This window comes from Anabrus simplex, chromosome 3, assembly GCF_040414725.1.
Source record: "Anabrus simplex isolate iqAnaSimp1 chromosome 3, ASM4041472v1, whole genome shotgun sequence".
In the NCBI taxonomy this organism is placed as follows: domain Eukaryota; kingdom Metazoa; phylum Arthropoda; class Insecta; order Orthoptera; family Tettigoniidae; genus Anabrus; species Anabrus simplex.
This window is the reverse complement of record NC_090267.1, coordinates 341,715,360-341,734,489: the sequence shown is the minus strand read 5'-3', so window position 1 is coordinate 341,734,489 and position 19,130 is coordinate 341,715,360. Positions and strand designations below refer to the sequence as shown.

General features: G+C 39.8%; 1 protein-coding gene across 1 annotated transcript in view; it reads left to right on the top strand.

Annotated features, from left to right (window-relative positions):
• The first annotated feature begins 231 nt into the window (after positions 1 to 231).
• Positions 232 to 19,130, top strand: part of LOC136867312 (general odorant-binding protein 19d-like) — a 37,353-nt gene continuing 18,454 nt past the window's right edge. Inside the window, exons 1-3 of the mRNA XM_068227072.1 lie at positions 232 to 305; positions 7,441 to 7,522; positions 18,404 to 18,456. Of these exons, the coding sequence (XP_068083173.1) occupies positions 252 to 305; positions 7,441 to 7,522; positions 18,404 to 18,456 (189 nt within the window). The 5' untranslated portion in view covers positions 232 to 251. The remainder of the gene's footprint in view (positions 306 to 7,440; positions 7,523 to 18,403; positions 18,457 to 19,130) is intronic.

Sequence of the window (19,130 nt, the reverse complement as noted above, 5' to 3'; positions counted from 1 at the left end):
AATGTGATAATACAATCACAATATTACGAAACAATATTAAATTTGCTAGTTGATTACGCCTACTCACCATCCTTATCGTAAACTGACAAGGAAATTATAGGTATGCTGTACCTTAGTGATATCTTTAAGATACTATGTATTCCTGTCTTCAGATAGGCTAATTGTTATCTCCTACTGCTGTTAGTATAAATGAGCTACCTTGTAGAAGGTGTATTACAGTTCTTTCTACGAAGTTGGACACATCGTCAATAATGGTGAACACAGGGACACTTTCCATATTCTTGGCACTCCTGTGCCAGTACGCTGTAAGTGATTTCATTGTATTATAGATTATTGTTGTTGTTAAAGCAACAGCTCTAATGAGCGTCACCTCACAAGAAGTCGAAGGGAGAATAAAGCATGAGAAACGTGAATATTTAAAAATTCACAGGAGTATTAATACCTTAAATAATAATAATAATAATAATAATAATAATAATAATAATAATAATAATAATAATAATAATAATAATAATAATAATAATAATAATAGATTGAATTGCTGTGGTTCTCCCCAGTAAGATATTCATTGGTGGCCATGATCAAATTCCAGCGGAGTCGATCGGAATTTTAATGTCTTAGCTTTCCCGAGTAGAGCTTCCGTGGCTCAGGCGGAGCGTGCCACTCTCACCGCTGGGTTCCGTGGTTCAGATCCCAGTCTCCCCATGTGAGATTTATGCTGGACGAAGCGGAGGCGGGACAGGTTTTTCTTCGGGTACTCAGGATTCGCTGTCATATTTAATTCCAGCAACACTCTTCAATATAATTTCATTTCATCTTAATCATTGCCCCAGAGGAGTGCGACAGGATTCGGCAGTAGGCACAATTTCTATCCTCGCCCCTGGATGGGGCTTCATTCATTCCATTCCTGACCCGATCGAAAGACTGGAAACAGGCTGTGAATTTTCATTCATTTTCTTTCCAGAGTAAAATTCCTATGTGTGTTAAGACGTTAATAATAATAATAATAATAATAATAATAATAATAATAATAATAATAATAATAATAATAATAATAATAATAATAATAATAATAATAATGATAATAATAATAATAATAAAAATAATAATAATAATAATATTTCCGGCTCCATGGCTAAATGGTTTGCGTGCTAATCTTTGGTCCAAGAGGTTCTTGGTTCAATCCCCACCCGGGGTGGGGATTTTAAATTATATTTAACTTTCCTTTGGCTTGTGGCTGGGTTTTTGTGCTGTCTTCAGTTACAATCCATCATTGGCCTCATCCTCATAGACACGCTGGTCACATAGAGGGTGTCAACTGGAAACATCTCCACCATGCCTCTCCGATTATTATTATTATTATTATTAATGCTATTTATTTTACGTCCCACTAACTACTTTTTCGGTCTTCGAAGACGCCGAGGTGCCGGAATTTAGTCCCGCAGGAGTTCTTTTCCGTGCCAGTAAATCTACCGACACGAGGCTGACGTATTTGAGCACCTTCAAATACCACCGGACTGAGCCAGGATCGAACCTGCCAATTTAGGGTCAGAAGGCCAGCGCTTCAACCGTCTGAGCCACTCAGCCCGGCATTATTATTATTATTATTATTAATATTATTATTATTATTATTATTATTATTATTATTATTATTATTTATTATTATTATTCACAATATTACAATTGGTGAGCGTTTCAACTAGACGTGCTAGCCTATATATTTTATAGACCTTCGGCTGGTCCAACCCCGTCATTTTCATTGTGTTGTCTGCTCTGTTGTGGGAACCTGGCGTGATGAGGTCTCTGACGCACGGTGTTGAGGCTTGTCTACAGTTACTACTGCACTAGGCAATGGTAGAGTCTCGTTCTTACCTAGAATACGTTTATAGTTTCGGAGCAGTTGTAGTAAGGATGTAAAGGAGAGGGCATATAAGGCTTTGGTAAGACCCCAACTAGAGTATGGTTCCAGTTTATGGAACCCTCGCCAGGACTACTTGATTCAAAAACTGGAAAAAATCTAAAGAAAGTAGCTCGATTTGTTTTGGGTGATTTACAAAATAGTTGCAAAATTCGGGCTGGGAAGACTTGGGAGAAAGGAGACGAGCTGCTCGACTAAGTGGTTTGTCTCGTGCTGTTAGCGGAGAGATGGAGTGGAATGACATTAGTAGACGAATAAATTTGAGTGATGTCTTTTAAAGAAGAAAAGATCAGAATATGAAGATAAAGTTGGAATTCAAAAGGACAAATTGGGGCAAATATTCGTTTATAGGAGGGGAGTTAGTAATTGGAATAACTTACCAAGGGAGATGTTCAATAAACTTCGAATTTCTTTGAAACCATTTAAGAAAAGGCTAGGAAGACAACAGAATCAGCCACCTGGGTGACTGCCCTAAATGCAGGTCAGTATTGATTGATTGATTTATAACCGAACTTGGGCCCCTGAACGATACAAAACCGTTCATAGAATAGAAAACTCCCACCCCCTAGTTCTGAATCACCTGGAACTGGGGACAGAGCAGCCATTTATTGCAATTCATTTATTTCATTCAAAACCAAAACCCCCAAATCCCATGGTCAACAGCCCCGGAGGCCCATGGCCTACCAAGCGGCCGCTGCTCAGCCCGAAGGTCTGCAGATTATGAGGTGTCTTGTGGTCAGAACGACAGATCCTCTCGGCAGTGATTCTTGGATTTCTAGACCGGCGCCGCCGTCTCACCGTCAGATAGCTGCTCAATTCTAATAACGTAGGCTGAGTGGACCTCGAACCAGCCCTCAGATCCAGTTAAAAATCCCTGACCTGTCCAGGAATCGAACCCGGGGCCTCCGGGTGAGAGGTAGGCACGCTACCCCTACACCGCGGGACCGGCTATTTATTTGATCCATGCATTACATTTTCCTTGTTACAACTATGCCTCTATTCTTCTTCTTCTTTATCTGTTTACCCTCCAGGTTCGGTTTTTCCCTCGGACTTAGCGAGGGATCCCACCTCTACCGCCTCAAGGGCAGTGTCCTCGAGCTTCAGACTCTGGGTCGGGGGATACAACTGGGGAGTATGACCAGTACCTCGCCCAGGCGGCCTCACCTGCTATGCTGAACAGGGGCCTTGTGGAGGGATGGGAAATTTGGAAGGGATAGGCAAGGGAGAGGGAAGGAAGCGGCCGTGGCCTTAAGTTAGGTACCATCCCGGCATTCGCCTGGAGGAGAAGTGGGAAACCACGGAAAACCACTTCCAGGATGGTTGAAGTGGGAATCGAACCCACCTCTACTCAGTTGACCTCCCGAGGCTGAGTGGACCCCGTTCCAGCCCTCGTCCCACTTTTCAAATTTCGTGGCAGAGCCGGAAATCGAACCCGGGCCTCCGGGGATGGCAGCTAATCAAGCTAACCACTACACCACTGAGGTGGACCACTGCGATAAGTTTCGGAATTTAATCTAGGCTTTTGGTACGCAATATAGTGATTAATAATTGTATTTTGCCAACTCTCCTACACTGCCGACCAACATCCTAGCGGTAATTTTTTTTCCAATCAAAAGGACTCGAAGCGGCTAACCACAATATCACACTTTATTATACACTTGATAACTTAATGGCCATGGCCATCAGACGCGCTGTGCATTTTGATAGAAATAATGTGTCCTGATATCCCAGAATGGGAAAAAATAACTAATTTCACTAAATCATAGTCTTTTTTTACCAAACAGTTCATATAAAATGATGGTTATCATTGCATTGTTCTGGTAACACATGCCTGGTACCAGTTCTAATCTTTCGAACGTTTACGTTCCCTCCAAATACAATATGGAAGGTAATAGAAGTCACAAACTACGTAGTTCGAGCTCATGCCGTTAGATGTAGCTGTGTACCTACACCATCATGACAACTTCGCTGAAAGAAACGTATATTTTTTAAGTGCAAACGTCGTGGTCTTGAGAGGTTCTTGTAAAGTAGACCTCCCCTCAAATCTAATCGGGTTTATATTCTCTCTACATATTACCACATTTGTTTATGTTTATATTTTATCCTATATGGTATACATATAGCTGGTACCAACATCTGCTGCTGAAGCCTTCACGTTTGCTCAATATCGCTGTGAATGAGAGGCAGAATTAGGCATTATATATATAAAACTTTATTTGTACATCCATTAGGTACATTTTTACTAAATTTGGTTTAATTTATCATAAAATAGTGTCACAAAGAGTGTTTTCCCTTTTGTGCCAAAAATGTATAAAACGAAGTATAAATTCAAAACCAAATAAACTAAATGAATGAAATTTAGTGAACATCTTACTAGTAAGCGTCTATATACGTGACATAAATTTCATTATAATAGCTTGAAAATGGTAGAAGTACGAAGTTTCTATCGTACCTCCCCTCAAATCTAATTGGGTTTATATTCACTCTCTACATTACCACATTTGTTTATTTTTATGTTTTATCCTATATGGTATACAATGTTACATATTCTAGGACAAACATGTATCCTACTCTTCATTATTTTCCCTAGTATCTACTTTATTTTTTCTCATTTTCTTTCGCCATATATTTTTTAAATAGAGAAACACATCTGTTCTTCCCGAAGCAATATACTATGTGTTTAGTAATTTTAACATTGTGTGGAATTCATTCCATTTTTTTGTTTTGTTTTATATTCCTACCCAGATATTTCACTCTAAGTGAGTCGGTCTTCCTACATACTTTCAATAGATGCGCGTCTTCTACTGTTTCTCCACAGAATAAAATATGAATTTAGTCATGGTTATCTCTGTAACCCTTGATCTTATATATACATATTAGCCACCACACCATACTATTCGCAAGCCATTTTTCTTTCTTTCTTTCTTTCTTTCTTTCTTTCTTTCTTTCTTTATTTCTTTCTTTCTTTCTTTCTTTCTTTCTTTAATCATTTATTGACTGCTATTGGATTACTTCGCAGAATTTCAGTAGTGCTCTGTCGTAATAATATGTTTATCAATACACTTCATTCTCATCGTGATTTACTTGCTCATCTTCTTATCTTCGTTCTGAATCTCTTTATATTTATTTTATGTAAATGTGCCACAAACAGAGACTTCTACCTTCCCTACAACCATACAACCTTCAATATCCTCACACTTCTCATTCAGCAAGTATTCCTGAGCTGACCTGCACTTTCTACCTACTTCATTCTGTAATTGCCTGTATTCATGTACATTTTTCCCTTGATACAATTGTTAAATACATTCCTGCCATATTTTTTCCTTATCTCCTTTCCCTACAAGCGGTTTTACATCTGAGCTCTTAATATTCGTACATCTACTTTTCCTTTTTTGCAAATGTTTACTTAATTTTCCTGTGCGCAGCGTCTACATTTTCTACAACCATACAACGTTCAACATCCTCGTATTTATATTTCAGCCATTCTTCCTTAGCACACCTACACTTTCTTACTGATTCATTTTTAATCGCCTGTATGATTTTCTGTGCTTATAATTATTTGTACTGTTTTATTTTCGCCGTTCGTCAATCTGGCATAATATATCCCGAGTTATCCATTGATTCATACTTGAACTTATCTTTCTTCCGAACTTACTTCAGCAGTCCTATTGATCTCATTCTTCACAATTGTCAACTCTCCATCTATTTTGTTTCATTATGCCTTCTCATAGTCCTTGTGCAACATGTTTCTTGAAAAAAAAAATCCCTCACATTATTTTCTTTAACTTCATCTACATCACATCTTCTTGCATTCCTTTCTTTCTTCAACCTCAGATGATATTTCAAAACCACTAAGTTGTGGTCAGAGTCCACGTCTGGTCCTGGGAATTTCTTGCAATCCAACACATGGTTTCTGAATCTGTGCCTAATCAATGAAGTCTGTTTGATACCTTCCTGCGTCTCCAGGTCTTGTCCACATACACAGGCTTCGTTAGTGTTGTTTGAACCAAGTATTAGCGAATACTAAATTATGATCCGTGCAGAATTCAACTAGCCAACTTCCTCTTTCAGTCATTCATTCATTCATCGCAGTCCAAATTCTTCTACAGCATTACCTTGTGTTCCTTGGACTACCAATATATTCCAGTCTCTTACCACAACTAGATTCTCGTCTCCTTTTACATATTGTATTCAGTCCTCTCTCTTTTTATACATTCTTTCGATTTCTTCATCGTCTCCTGAAGTAGAAGGTGTACAGACCTGCACTACTGTGATGGGCATAGGTTTGGTGTCTACCTTGACAGCAATAATTTGTTCACTACGCAAGTCGTAGCAGCTTACCCGCAGCCCTATTATATTATTCATTATTAAACCAACTTCTGCATTTCCCATGTTTGATTCTCTAGTTGTCTGACCAAAAATCCTGCTCTTCCCGCCAACGCACTAGACTTATACCAACTACATCTAATTTTTAATATTCCACGCCCCGACTCGCAGAATATCAGTATTTATCTTCTTGATGATTGCCCCCTCCCGTGCAGTCACCACCCGGAGAACCCAGTGGGGGTATATTTTACATCCGGAATATTTTACCCGGAAAGAATACTTCATCCGATCATCATTCACACAGAAAGGGCAGCATGTCCTCGGGAGTTAGTTATGGCTGAAGTGGAAGCGACGTGGATGTATCATTTTTGAGCACATACTAGCCCTCATGCAGTTAATAAATATCTGGCAGTATCGGGTATCAAACCCGGGACTATAAGGATGGCAGCTATGCAGGATGCAACATAGGTGGCCACAAATTATGCTGTAACCACTGAACAGACTTATATTATCGACAGCTGAAATAAACACTTCGTGTTTCAGTAGCAGTTCGAAAATAGGTTTCCAAGAATAACTCAAGTACTGGGTTATATATACCGAGTCAAGGCCTCTTCTAATTATCAGTTCAATGGCTTGACGTAGACCCTGAGGTGGTCAAGTCTTAGAGAAAATCACGTAATCACCCGATGGTTGGCTGTTTCAAATCTAAGCGTAGGAAGTTCCCGTCGCACACCTATTACATGCTCAATTATATTTATACGGCTGTTTCTCCCACGACAGACAGTAATTCTAACGGCAGAGCATCAATTCCTCGTGCCTTGTTCCTGTTTAGAACATACAAGGCGTAGCCAAATTGTGATTTCAATATTGAGTCTTCTACCTCATTAGCAATTAAAGCTTCTCTTTGTAATAAGTGACCATTAGTGAAGTCAAATTGAACTTTAACAATAATCTTTACCAGTTTTTCGAGTCGTTCAAATATATTTCTAAACGAGTTGCACCGATTGTCCAGCAATAATAGATTATGGAATTGTGTATTCAGAAAATGCGTAGGTTTTGTAATCTATATTAAAGTTACCTCTTGTTGCAATTTGTACATTTCACCCTGTTGAATAAAAAGAGATGTAATAACCAATCCTGTCCTGTAATAGTTACACAGAAAGAGAACATTCATAAATGTTGATATTATTTCACAGGCTGCTGGATATGTAGAGAACTTTGATCAAACTATACGGCCACTTGCGGAGGAATGTAGAGAGTACGTAGGAGCTAGTGATGGTAAGTTATCAAATTATTACTGTAAAATAATTTTAACATCGACATCTTAATCTTCATCTTGTCGATATATATATTACTTCTTCAGTTAAGTTACCTTTTGATCCGACTTTCAGAATTTTTTCGTTATCGCCGGATATTCGGCGATAGACTATATTTTACATTTCATATGGGGATAGCATGAACATGAGATTCCTACTGCGGGATAGCTTACAGGCTCTTCAACACTGATATGTTCTAAGGTGTTCAGGATTTCCTAACTACTCGGCATTAAATACTGAGATAGGCTAGTTGAAATCATTTTATTAAATAAATAGAGAAGAAATTAAATTGTATTTGCTAACACATGATAACAATTTAATAAACCTGGATGGCTTCTGGTGTTTAAAAGAATGGGGTTAAAGTATTAAAACACGTTGGAAGTTATTAACACGCTGACTTGGTTCAGGAGGTATTCATTTAACTACCTGAAGTGTAAGTTTAATGGAAAACTATTCTTGTAATTTAAAATGATTATGAAAGGAAGTTCCTAAATTCGGTTTGCATGTGAGAGGGCATATAATACCATTTTGATTCCCGGTATTCCAGCTCTAGTGACACGAACTCGGAACTCTTGGTATAATTAAAGCCGTCCAAGCGGCGTATGCGGCGCAGAGTATATGTTGCCCGGCATGGACCATTATCTCTCAATATTACATTAATAATTCAAGTCAGGTGGGCTGATGACCAAAGGGAAGTACGTTTCTGTGACTGATGGCCAAAATGTAGATTTAAAAAATCCCCAGCAATTCTGGTGCTCAACAAATTCGAACACAAAAAAACCAAATGCACAAAATCATATTTAGCAACAATGTGCCTCAAAATCGAACATTATTTTACTAAGTTACTTCCCCATAGCAAAAATCTAAAAAATTCCAGAATGAACTTCAGGATAATTATTGGATTTACATTCATATTCATATCACGATTTAATTTATTAGAAAATTAAGCTATTTGAATTTATCACATTAATTAAACAAAACTACTTAATATCAAAGAAATGGTCTCCCTAGAATTCTGCCAATTTTCTTCAAAGTTAAATTGAAATAATCTTTTACCTTATTCTGACCTTTCTTGAACATTTATTGATAATTTCATTAATATATCTAGTTCAATTTGTTATAACTGTGCGAAACTGCGGTTACATTCTTGCTTTTCCTGTAAGGAAACATTGCATGATTACCAATTACTACCAATTACCGACTTTGCTATGTCACTCTTTACCCTATTTAAATCTGACACAGGTTTCTTAGAGAAAGAAAGAAAAGTGAATAATGTTGTATTTGCACCGCTTGGTAGAGAAATAAATAGAAAAACAGGTGGACTTATAGAAGACAGTCATTTGGAAATGTAACATTGAAAGTTGTAAAGGGTTGTTTTTATTATTGTTGGGTGATATTTTGTAATTTTGTGAGATGTCGATTCTAGAAAGACGTTCTATATCTTTAAGAGCTTCGTAAGACAGAAGGTTCTTGACAGCATTTACGCTGGAGAAAACAGGAGTTTTGATTGGTGAGTCTGGGTGGTGAGAGGTAAGCTTCTGTGGTCTGATTGATTACCTCGTGATCGGCCAGGGGCCAGCTTCGCCCTCCTCGATAGAGCGAGGAAAACTTTCGACGTCTTTTCGCTTCTCACCTGTCCAGCGAGTCAGACGTACTTCGGCGATCCTCCCGCCCAGGATGGCCTGCTTTGGCGTAAGCGCTGTTGGTTTTATTTACAACTTAATTTAAATTCAACGTTAATTTTCTTTTCACATAGGAGTTTGCCCCTACTCGCCCTGACTCACCACTCAATTATTAAGATGCCTTAGCTTTCAGCTGGGCGTGTCTGTTTGATTTTGGAGGCATTCCCTTTCCCTTTCGGTTTTGAAAACTGAATAACTAATAGACAAATATTATTTCCCTCAGAGTTTGCCTCCTGTATCTTCGTGTCACTTGATGTAAGCTAGTTTTTCCTCTGCACCGCAACAGAAGTGTTTTTGGTGTGGGAGTAAGTTAAACCCGGCTCTGCGTCAAGTTTTATAATTTCTGATTTCCCTCTTGTTTACATTATGTAGCGCGATAATCAGAAAGCGCAGTTAGATTTCAATCAATAATGTATTTTTCATATCATGTTTCTGATTACCTTTAAACTTAATATTCTGGAAGTCGCATTATGCTAAAGTATCTCTGTACCTTAGTTTCTTTGACTTAAAGAAAAGTCCTTGGTAAATTACAGTTAATCTTGTTCATGTTGAGATATGATAACCTATTTTGGATGGATGAATTTTATTTTGTAACTTTTACTTCGGAAAATAATATCGCAGAACAAGGGATCACCGTTGACTTTTCTAGAAAACCGCAACCTACATACCCCAAAGGCCCCGGTAAGTTTCCCACGCCTATCCACATCCTTCCGTATAGTTGTCAAGTTGAACAACCTGATGTTCATTTGATTATTTTCTCAACAGAGTTTCAGCTGGTGTTTTAGTTTGTCTTACAGCTGTCCAAAAGCCACGTAATTTAAGATTTATTATTATTATTTCTTTACCATGTGTCGCATAACTGGATTCCGGTTACATATTGATTTATTGTTCTCCCTTCATCTGTTAATATCCCATCACTAGTGGGAATAACTGACTAATCCTACGCGATAACGCCGCTGCATTTCGCTTTGTTGTTGTCCAAGAGGAATTGGATTGAAAACAAAGCTACATGGTGGTTGATTTCATTTCGCCGATGAGGTCATCACTTCCACAAGAGCAACCGTAAAGGATCTTTCTGCCAATATCCCTCAGCAGTGCTTTCAAATCCTGCACTAACCTTGGCAAACTTGCACGGTGTCCAACGGAGCTATTTTGAGGGACGATTGGGAGGTGTGTAAGTGATCACTGTGTTGCATTGCTGCCTACACTCTAAACACAAGTCCATGCAGTTGTTTAGTGTGGCAGTATCATACCATAGACCTCCATGGACAACGAAATTTTCATATGAACCATAACAAACATCAAAGGTAAATTAAAATTAAAATAGAGTACTGAAGGACAATTTTAATCACTATTCAATATCCTAGGCTGAAGTTACAAATACACTGGCAGAAAAAATATCCAAACACCATAAAGGGGCTGTGCTAGGTTAACGAACGTTGGTAGGTGTTTTCGTACACATAAAACGTTGATGCAAATTTCCCGCAATTCGCATTAGCGTGGGGCTAGTTGAACATCAGGTTTGTTTTAAATACGGGATGTACTGTGCGAGAGCGTTGGTTGCCTTTGAGATTGCACGAAGTGACTGTGATTGGAACAGGAGAACCTTCATGACGACGAAGAGACCAGTATCAACAGCTCACTGCGGTTGAACGAAGCCGTATATTAGGGCTACGTGAAAGTGGATTTCCCTTCCGTGCTATTGCAGAGCGACTTTGCAGGAATGTCTCCAATGTGCATGCGCGCTGGCAGCAGTGTTCAAGAGAAGGTGCACTCGCAAGAAGACCGGGCTAAAGACGTTCCCGTGGCACCACTTAGAGGGAGGAACGCCATATTCGGCGTATGGCTGTGGCGCAGCGGACTGCGTCTGCAGCAGAAATTCGAGTGGCAGTTGGCTCCATAGTGACGTAACGAACTGTTCGAAATCGGTTACTAGAAGGACAGCTCCGCGCCAGACGCCCTGCGGCGTGCATTCCGCTTACCCGAAACCACCACCGTCTTCGACTCCAGTGGTGTCAAACTAGAGCTCATTGGAAGATGGAGTGGGGTCTGTTGTGTTTTCCGATGAAAGTCGGTTCTGTCTTGGTGCCAATGATGGCTGTGTATTGCTTAGAAAGGGACCAGGTGAGCACCTGCATTCCACCTGTCTGCGGCGTCGACACACTGGACCTACACCAGGAGTTCTGGTCTGGGGAGCAATTTCCTATGAGAGCAGGAGCACTCTCGTAGTGATCCCACGCATCCTGACTGCAGATGTGTACGGCCATCTGGTGATTTGACCAGTTGTGCTGCCATTCATAAACAGCATTCCCCGGAGTGTTTTCCAACAGGATAATGCACGCCCCCATGCCGCAGTTGTAACGCAACGTGCTCTACAGTGTGTCGACATGTTGCCTTGGCCTGCTCGATTCCCCGATCTGTCCCAAATCGAGCACGTACGGGACATCATTGGACGACAACTCTAGCGTCATCCAGAACTGGCATTAACCATCGCTGTATTGACCGACCAAGTGCAATAGGTATGGAACTCCATCCCATACTTGACATTCGGCACTTGTACGGCACAATGCATGCGCGTTTGTATGCCTGCGTTCAACAGTCAGGTGATTACACCGGTTATTAATGGACCAGCATGGCACATTTGCGATGGCTTTTCTCGCACGGATATTAACCCGTAGTATTGTACCTTTGATCAATTAAATATGTTACTTCGACAAATATATTGCCAAAATTTCCGTATTTTACTCATACATTCATTATTTCATCATATTTGGATACTTTTTCGCCAGTGTAGTTATGTTAAAATTTGTTATCCAAAGGTGAAATGTCTAATTTGAATTTAGAATACTGTACGCTGAAAAGTGTGGGACGCCGAAAAGTTAATGCATAGCCTTTAACAGATGACGAATATTTACTATATTACTGTGCTTTAGGTTTTAAATTATTTTAATGGTCCCCAAAAACAAGATATCAGTAACTTAAAATGATAATTATTTCTGCTAATATTTGTTGTTTTATTAATGTAGAGATACAAAGAATAATTCGACCAGGTACTTCATGGTACTAATAAGGTTCTTGTCTCCTAAAAATAATGAAAATAACGAAGGGGCTTTAACCTAGAGACTAGGGTTGGGCAGACCGGAACATTCAATTGTTCCGTAACATTAGGAGGTTGAGGCGGAGTGTTTCGGTCCAGAGTGCCTTCACACGGGACACGGGACTGCAACTGCGTAGTTGAGAGAACTTGAGAGGCAACAGGACATGCTCTGCGTCAGCTGAAATGTGCCTATACCGAACGTGCTGTGTCAAGGCCGCACTCGTTCGACTAGTTGGCCTTGGTTGTGTGCAATGGGCAGACGGGACACGGGACTGTAACTGCGCAGTAGAGAGAACTTCGAGAGGCAATATTACATACTCCGCGCCAGTGGGAATGTGCTTGTACCAAACGCACTGTGTGTAGTTATGGTCATGGCCAGCATAAAGTGGCACGGAACGTGAACGAACAGTCGGAACACTGAAATTCGCGCCCAATATACACGTTTAAATGCTGTGTTTAGGTTAAGATGTTTTCGGTCAATATGAAATTCAGATAATACGGTTACAATGGCAGTACAAGTGCTTAAAAGTAACTAATCCATGGAAAGTTTCACCAGTTAAATGAATCGGGCGGTATTGTGAGTAATTTGGGCCAGGATAAATTTTCACGGACGTGAAAAACCGTTCGGAAACCTGAAATATGCACCCAGAAATATCATTTCTAAAATGTTGTTTATAGGATAAGAATGTTTTCATTCATTCTGAAATTCACCTGTCATAATTACACTGGCAGTAGGTGTGTTTACAAATGGCACAATGTTATTTTCACTAATTAAACATATACTCGCACAATTGAAAAAATATTCGTCAGTACCGGTACTCTATTTTCGTACACAATATTCAAAGAGAACATTAAAATACAAATTAAACAGTATATACTGTACAACGAGAAATGGAGAAAGGAAAATTAAACACTGTATACTGTACAAGGAGAACACGAAAATAAAAATTAAACACTATATTATTCTGTACAAGTAGAACACGAAAATAAAAATTAAACACTGTATACTGTACAAGGAGAACACGAAAATAAAAATAAAACACTATATTATTCTGTACAAGTAGAACACGAAAATAAAAATTAAACACTGTATACTGTACAAGGAGGACACGAAAATAAAAATTAAACACTGTATACAGTACAAGGAGGACACGAAAATAAAAATTAAACACTGTATACTGTACAAGGAGGACACGAAAATAAAGATTTAACACTGTATACTGTACAAGGAGGACACGAAAATAAACATTAAGTGAAACTACCGACCGATGTTAATCTTCCAATACTACACTTTAAATGGTGCTCAAAAAAGTTCACGGCATATTTGCATTCAGGAACATGATTTGGAAACTTTGTCACATTTTAGACGTGTACGGTTTTCTGTGATGGTCTGTCCCTGCTTCGAGAACACTCCTTCACAGAGAACTGATGCACCATAATGCAAAGTCTCTTCTTCATTAAGTCGCGGATGGCTGGCAAGGAATCTTTGTTGTCATTCCACCATTGAAGAGGATTCTCTAGCCTATGCAGAAGAGGCATATTTAAATACTTGTCCATCTGTATGACACTTGCTGCTTTTGGATTAACAGTTGGCGCTTGAACGAGATCTTCAACGGCTGCATCAAATGTTTTGCATAGTATGCTCGAAAATGATACTGTAGACCCATATGCCTGATTCTCATTTAATGAAGGCTCTTGTGTTCCACATGATGTGTTAACAGCTGTCTGTTGGTGTGCAGTGCCAATAACTGTAGCAGCACCATTAATATTTTTTTTCCTTTATTTCTTTAAGTTTGCTTTCATCCTTCATAAAACCATACGTCTGAAGTCTTGGATCTAAAAGTGTTGCTTCCCACAATATATTTATATTGCGGTACGTGTTGCATATTTTACTTGTCAATTCTTCATATATCTTGCCAAGGAGTCGAGAAATTGTCAGACTGTCATATTCCATCTCTCACAGCTGTTGATAATGAGTTCGAAGGTTCCTACTCATCAATCCAATCTTTGAAAGGGTAACGTGCTTTTCACTGCTGACTTCCCTCGTCATTTCATCGAAACATCGTAGAATTTAAACTGATTTCTCAATTATGTACTAGTCTTCATGGTTTAAAACTGCCACAGAATTAGTGTTCATTATTGCAAGAGTGCTTTGTAGTGGTTCCTTGGTCTGAATAACTTTATTGTTTTATTTTTTTGCAAGTTGTTTTACGTCGCACCGACACAGATAGGTCTTATGGCGACGACGGGACAGGAAAGGGCTAGGAGTGGGAAGGAAGCGGCCGTGGCCTTAATTAAGGTACAGCCCCAGCATTTGCCTGGTGTGAAAATGGGAAACCACGGAAAACCATCTTCAGGGCTGCCGACAGTGGGATTCGAACCTACTATCTCCTGAATACTGGATACTGGCCGGAATGACTTTATTCGTCACCTCGTATGTCCAGTTCCACCGTGTTGGAAAGTCCTACTTTAGAGTCAGAACAGGATAGCCTATCTGTTTTTGAGTGCTGTGAAGTTCCTCCAAGGACTGTGGGCTCCTTTTAAAGAATTCGACAATACGTTTTACCTTCTCTCTCGGTAGTTTTATTTCTTCCAGGCTTGATTGTGCTACTAGATTCAAACTTTGCGCCAAACACGAAACGTGCCACCAGTTGCACTTCTGATCCGCATTAACCATATTTGAAGCATTATCTGTTGTGCAGTCCACGATTTTGTTCTGAAGATCCCATTCTATAACAATTTTGTTGAGTTCTTCGGCAATGTTGTCTGCTGTGTGTCTTCCTACAAACTTCGATCAGAACAGAAGCTTTGAAGAGAGTGTGCCAACCCTTTTACATATGAAATGAGCGGTAACTGCTACATAGTATTCATTTTTCAATGAAGTCCACCCATCTGTTTTGAGGGCTACACATGAAGCCTTTTATGAACGTTAGCCTTGACATCTTGCAATGTTGAGTCATAGAGTTTATTCAAGAGACTATTCGAAAGTGTTTTATGGCTTGGGAAACTATAATTAGGATTCAACATCGATAAAAACTTCTGAAATTTCTCAGCCTTAACTATATTGAAAAGTAAAAAATCTTTTGCAACCCATTTCAACAACTGTCCGTAAAGTTTCCCTCTCTTAGCTGTTGACATATGCCTGGTTGAATAGGCTTGTATTCTATTTTGTTTCAATCATTGTACCTTCCTTCTGCTTAATGTGCTTAACTCGAGTGTATGGTCGGTCGTACCTGTAGTAGTAGTAGTAGTGTTGGTGGTAGATGATGATGAAACAGCTTCCATTAGCGACAGAGGAAGATAGGTTTGTCCAGTTTATACTTGAACAGATGTGGCAGGCACAGGACTTGAAGCTTTGGTTGTTGCCTTTTTAACTTCTGAGTCATGATGCTCCGATACGAACCTACGTTGATATATGTCTGTTGTGGGATGTTTAAGTGTGAAATGTCTCGTCATTATGCTGGTTGAAGATCCCTTTGCACACAAAATAGAAAAACATATATTACATTTCACTCTGTCTGGCTTTATTCTAGTAAAAAGGTCCCAAACAGGACTTCGGTGCGACATAATGGAAAGTTCACCGTCTTTTGTACGGTATATATTCCTAGGCTTCAGTGAAACATTCTTATAGAACAATTGAACACAAAAGAGAACACATTAAGTTATTCGTATGTACCGAAGGCCAGTGGCCGGTGCAACGGAACTCACAGAACAAAGAGGATATGGCCGAACACGGTACACACCAACACGAGCAGCATGTGGTGGGACTGGCGGCGGCACAGTCAGCTAGTAGGCGAAGGGTAAGGGCAGTGCGTAGTGGCGCTTCTGACGGGATAGCAAGTCACTATCTCGGTCTCGGTTGAGAATGTTTCGGAACAATTGACACTCCGTGTTCCGGAACAGCGAAACATACCTGTGCAGCGGCACAGTGTGCCAAAACAGGGCCATAGTGCCCAACCCTACTAGAGACTCACTTAGTCTTCTTGAAGTTGGGAAGAACATTCGTTCTTACTGTCAGGGAAGTACTATGTCAGGTTTTAAAAACACTGAGAGAAAGGTTGGCAGCAGTTGCCGAAGAAGTGATAATAATATCTACTGCCGAAGGTCGATGTTCAGCGTGAGATATTAGGGTAGGACTGTCGTCGTTGAGTATAACGGAATGGTAGTCGTCCATCATATCTTGAAGGGCTGTCGCAGCACGGTCTGTAAAAGCACATCCCCAAGCTACACTATGCTCGTTAAGGTCTTCACATGTTATAAATGTACGTTCCAATTGGTGAAATAAATTGCCCCATTCAGGTGGATGAATTACAATACGTGATGTACAATAGATACATATTAATGTACATTCAGCCATAGGGAGACAAATACGAGCAGAAACTTGTTGGAATGAAATACCTCCTGGAAAAACAAAAGATATTTCGCTGTAACGAATACAGTTGCCTATTAGCAGATTCATAATCTCTATCTGATCGCAAAACAGTATACCCAAGAAAAATAACGGCTATACCAGCATAAAACTAGGTTTAAGATAATGCTGCTGAGGAGATGTGTCGATCGTGTAATTCTTTATGAAGGCTATATTTATAAGCTAGTGCTGACTATCTTTACCACTGCAATATTTATTGTTATAGAAGAGATCTTGAATGCTACGTGTTATCATCTCACAAAATTAAGAAGTTGGAGAGATACCCCTATTAGATAGAAGAATACGTTGTAGAAAATGTGTAACTAGGTTACTGGTGCTAGAAAGTACGGATAGTGGAGGCGTCTACTTTACACCCTTCCCAGGGGCTTCATGGCCTGCAGGGAGATGACTCTTCCAGATGAATCTTTCAGAAGTTCTTTTCACATTTAGGAAGTAATCACATCTTCCTATCAGCTATCAGGCGGAAATAAGGTTGTTTTAAAAATCACCCTGTTCTTTGAACATTTGCATTGTTAACATAGGCCTGTCTGAGTAGCTCAGACGGTGGAGCGCTGGCCTGAACACAACCTGAGGGGTTCGATCCTGGGACAGTCTGGTGATATATGAAAGGGCTGAAATAAGTCAGCCACCTTCCGGTAGATTTACTGGCACATAAAAGAACACTTTCGGGACAAAATTCCGGCCCCTCTGCATCTCCGAAAGCCATTAATGTAGTTATTGGAACTTAAAACCAATTGCATTATTATTGATAACAATAGCTTCTGTACGCTACGTTTAAAAGCACTTTTCTTATAGCAGACACAACAAGACCGTGGCTAGATGGTATTAGAATGATACTGAAAACAAAAAAACAAAAAAAAAAAACTCATCTGCCAATTTTGGATTCCGTATTTCAACGGCCTGCAAATGCATTTATACACACATCAAATCTAACGGCACTGGGCCTACCAAGCGACCGCTGCCCATTCCGAAGTCCTGCAAATAGCGACGTAAGACGTGGTCAGTACGACGAACCCTCTCGATCGTTATTCTTAGCTTTATAGGTCGTAGCCACTATCTCACAAATAGCTCATCAATTGTCCTCACGTAGGCTGAGTGGACCTCAAACGAACCCTCAGATTTAAGTAAAATTAACTGATCTGGCCGAGAATCGAAGCCTGGGCCTCCATGTAGAAGGCTGTCTCATTAGACGTACGCTGTATTTATATAAAGCATGAATAATTTTAAAATGATTTAATTGCAACGGATGAAGCAGAATATAATTCATTCAACAAGAGTGTTATAATAATAATAATAATAATAATAATAATAATAATAATAATAATAATAATAATAATAATAATAATAATAATAATAATAATAATAACCGAGATAATAGTGCGCACGGTTCGGACTATGCATTTGGAAGATGTTCAGTTCGCTCCTTACTGTCAGCAGCTCTGAAGACAGTTATCCGTAGTTTCCCATTTTCACATAATGCAAATACTGACAATGAGGCTGTACTTAAGACCACCGACACTTCCTTCCTCGTCCTAGATATCTCCTGTCCCATCACCGCCAAAAAGTCTATCTGAGCTGTTACGAACCACTAGCGAAAAATCCGTTTTAATAGATCTTTTCCCTTGTCTGTTTCAGAGGATGTGGAGAAGGTGTCCACACTGCAGGTGTTGACTTCTCAGAGCCAGGCTGTAAGTACGAAATAGAAGAGACGTGTACATTCTTTCAGTTGTTACCTCATTTGAATATTCCTCCTGCTATTCAACAGTGATATATTTGTGCCGTGTTTAATTGGACAAGCCTAGCTCTCAATCAATCACCACTGATTTGCATGTGGGATAATCGCCCAGATAACAAATCGCCCATCTGGTGTTCACCTACTCTTTTCGTAAATAAGTGCAAATTTATTGAACATAGTCCGAATGTATAACTCCTCTTGTATCTTGACGTTACCGCCCAAAACGCGATCCTGTTGGAGGCACCCGTGCTACCTCTGGAACAGACTTTCCACACTTGAACCTTGGTTCCAACAGTGGGCAATCAAACTTAAATGAATAAGTGTCATGCTGCAAAAGCAAAGCAAAGTCTCCTGTGTACAGGCCATGAAGGCCTTGGAGGGGTGGATGGTAAAGGCTGTCAATATTCGTAACCTCGAAACTTGATGGGATAGAGTGGTTAGCTCTACGCCCAGCCACTTTTGCCCCCAGGAATTAATCTGGTACTCATTTTTTGTGTAGGCTGAGTGAACCTCAGTGCCATGTGCACCTACGAAATTGGAACTCGTTTCTGAAATTTTTTGACTTCCTGACGGGAAATCGAACCCCCATCCTTCCGGGTTAACCGAGCACGCCTTTACTGCCTTGAA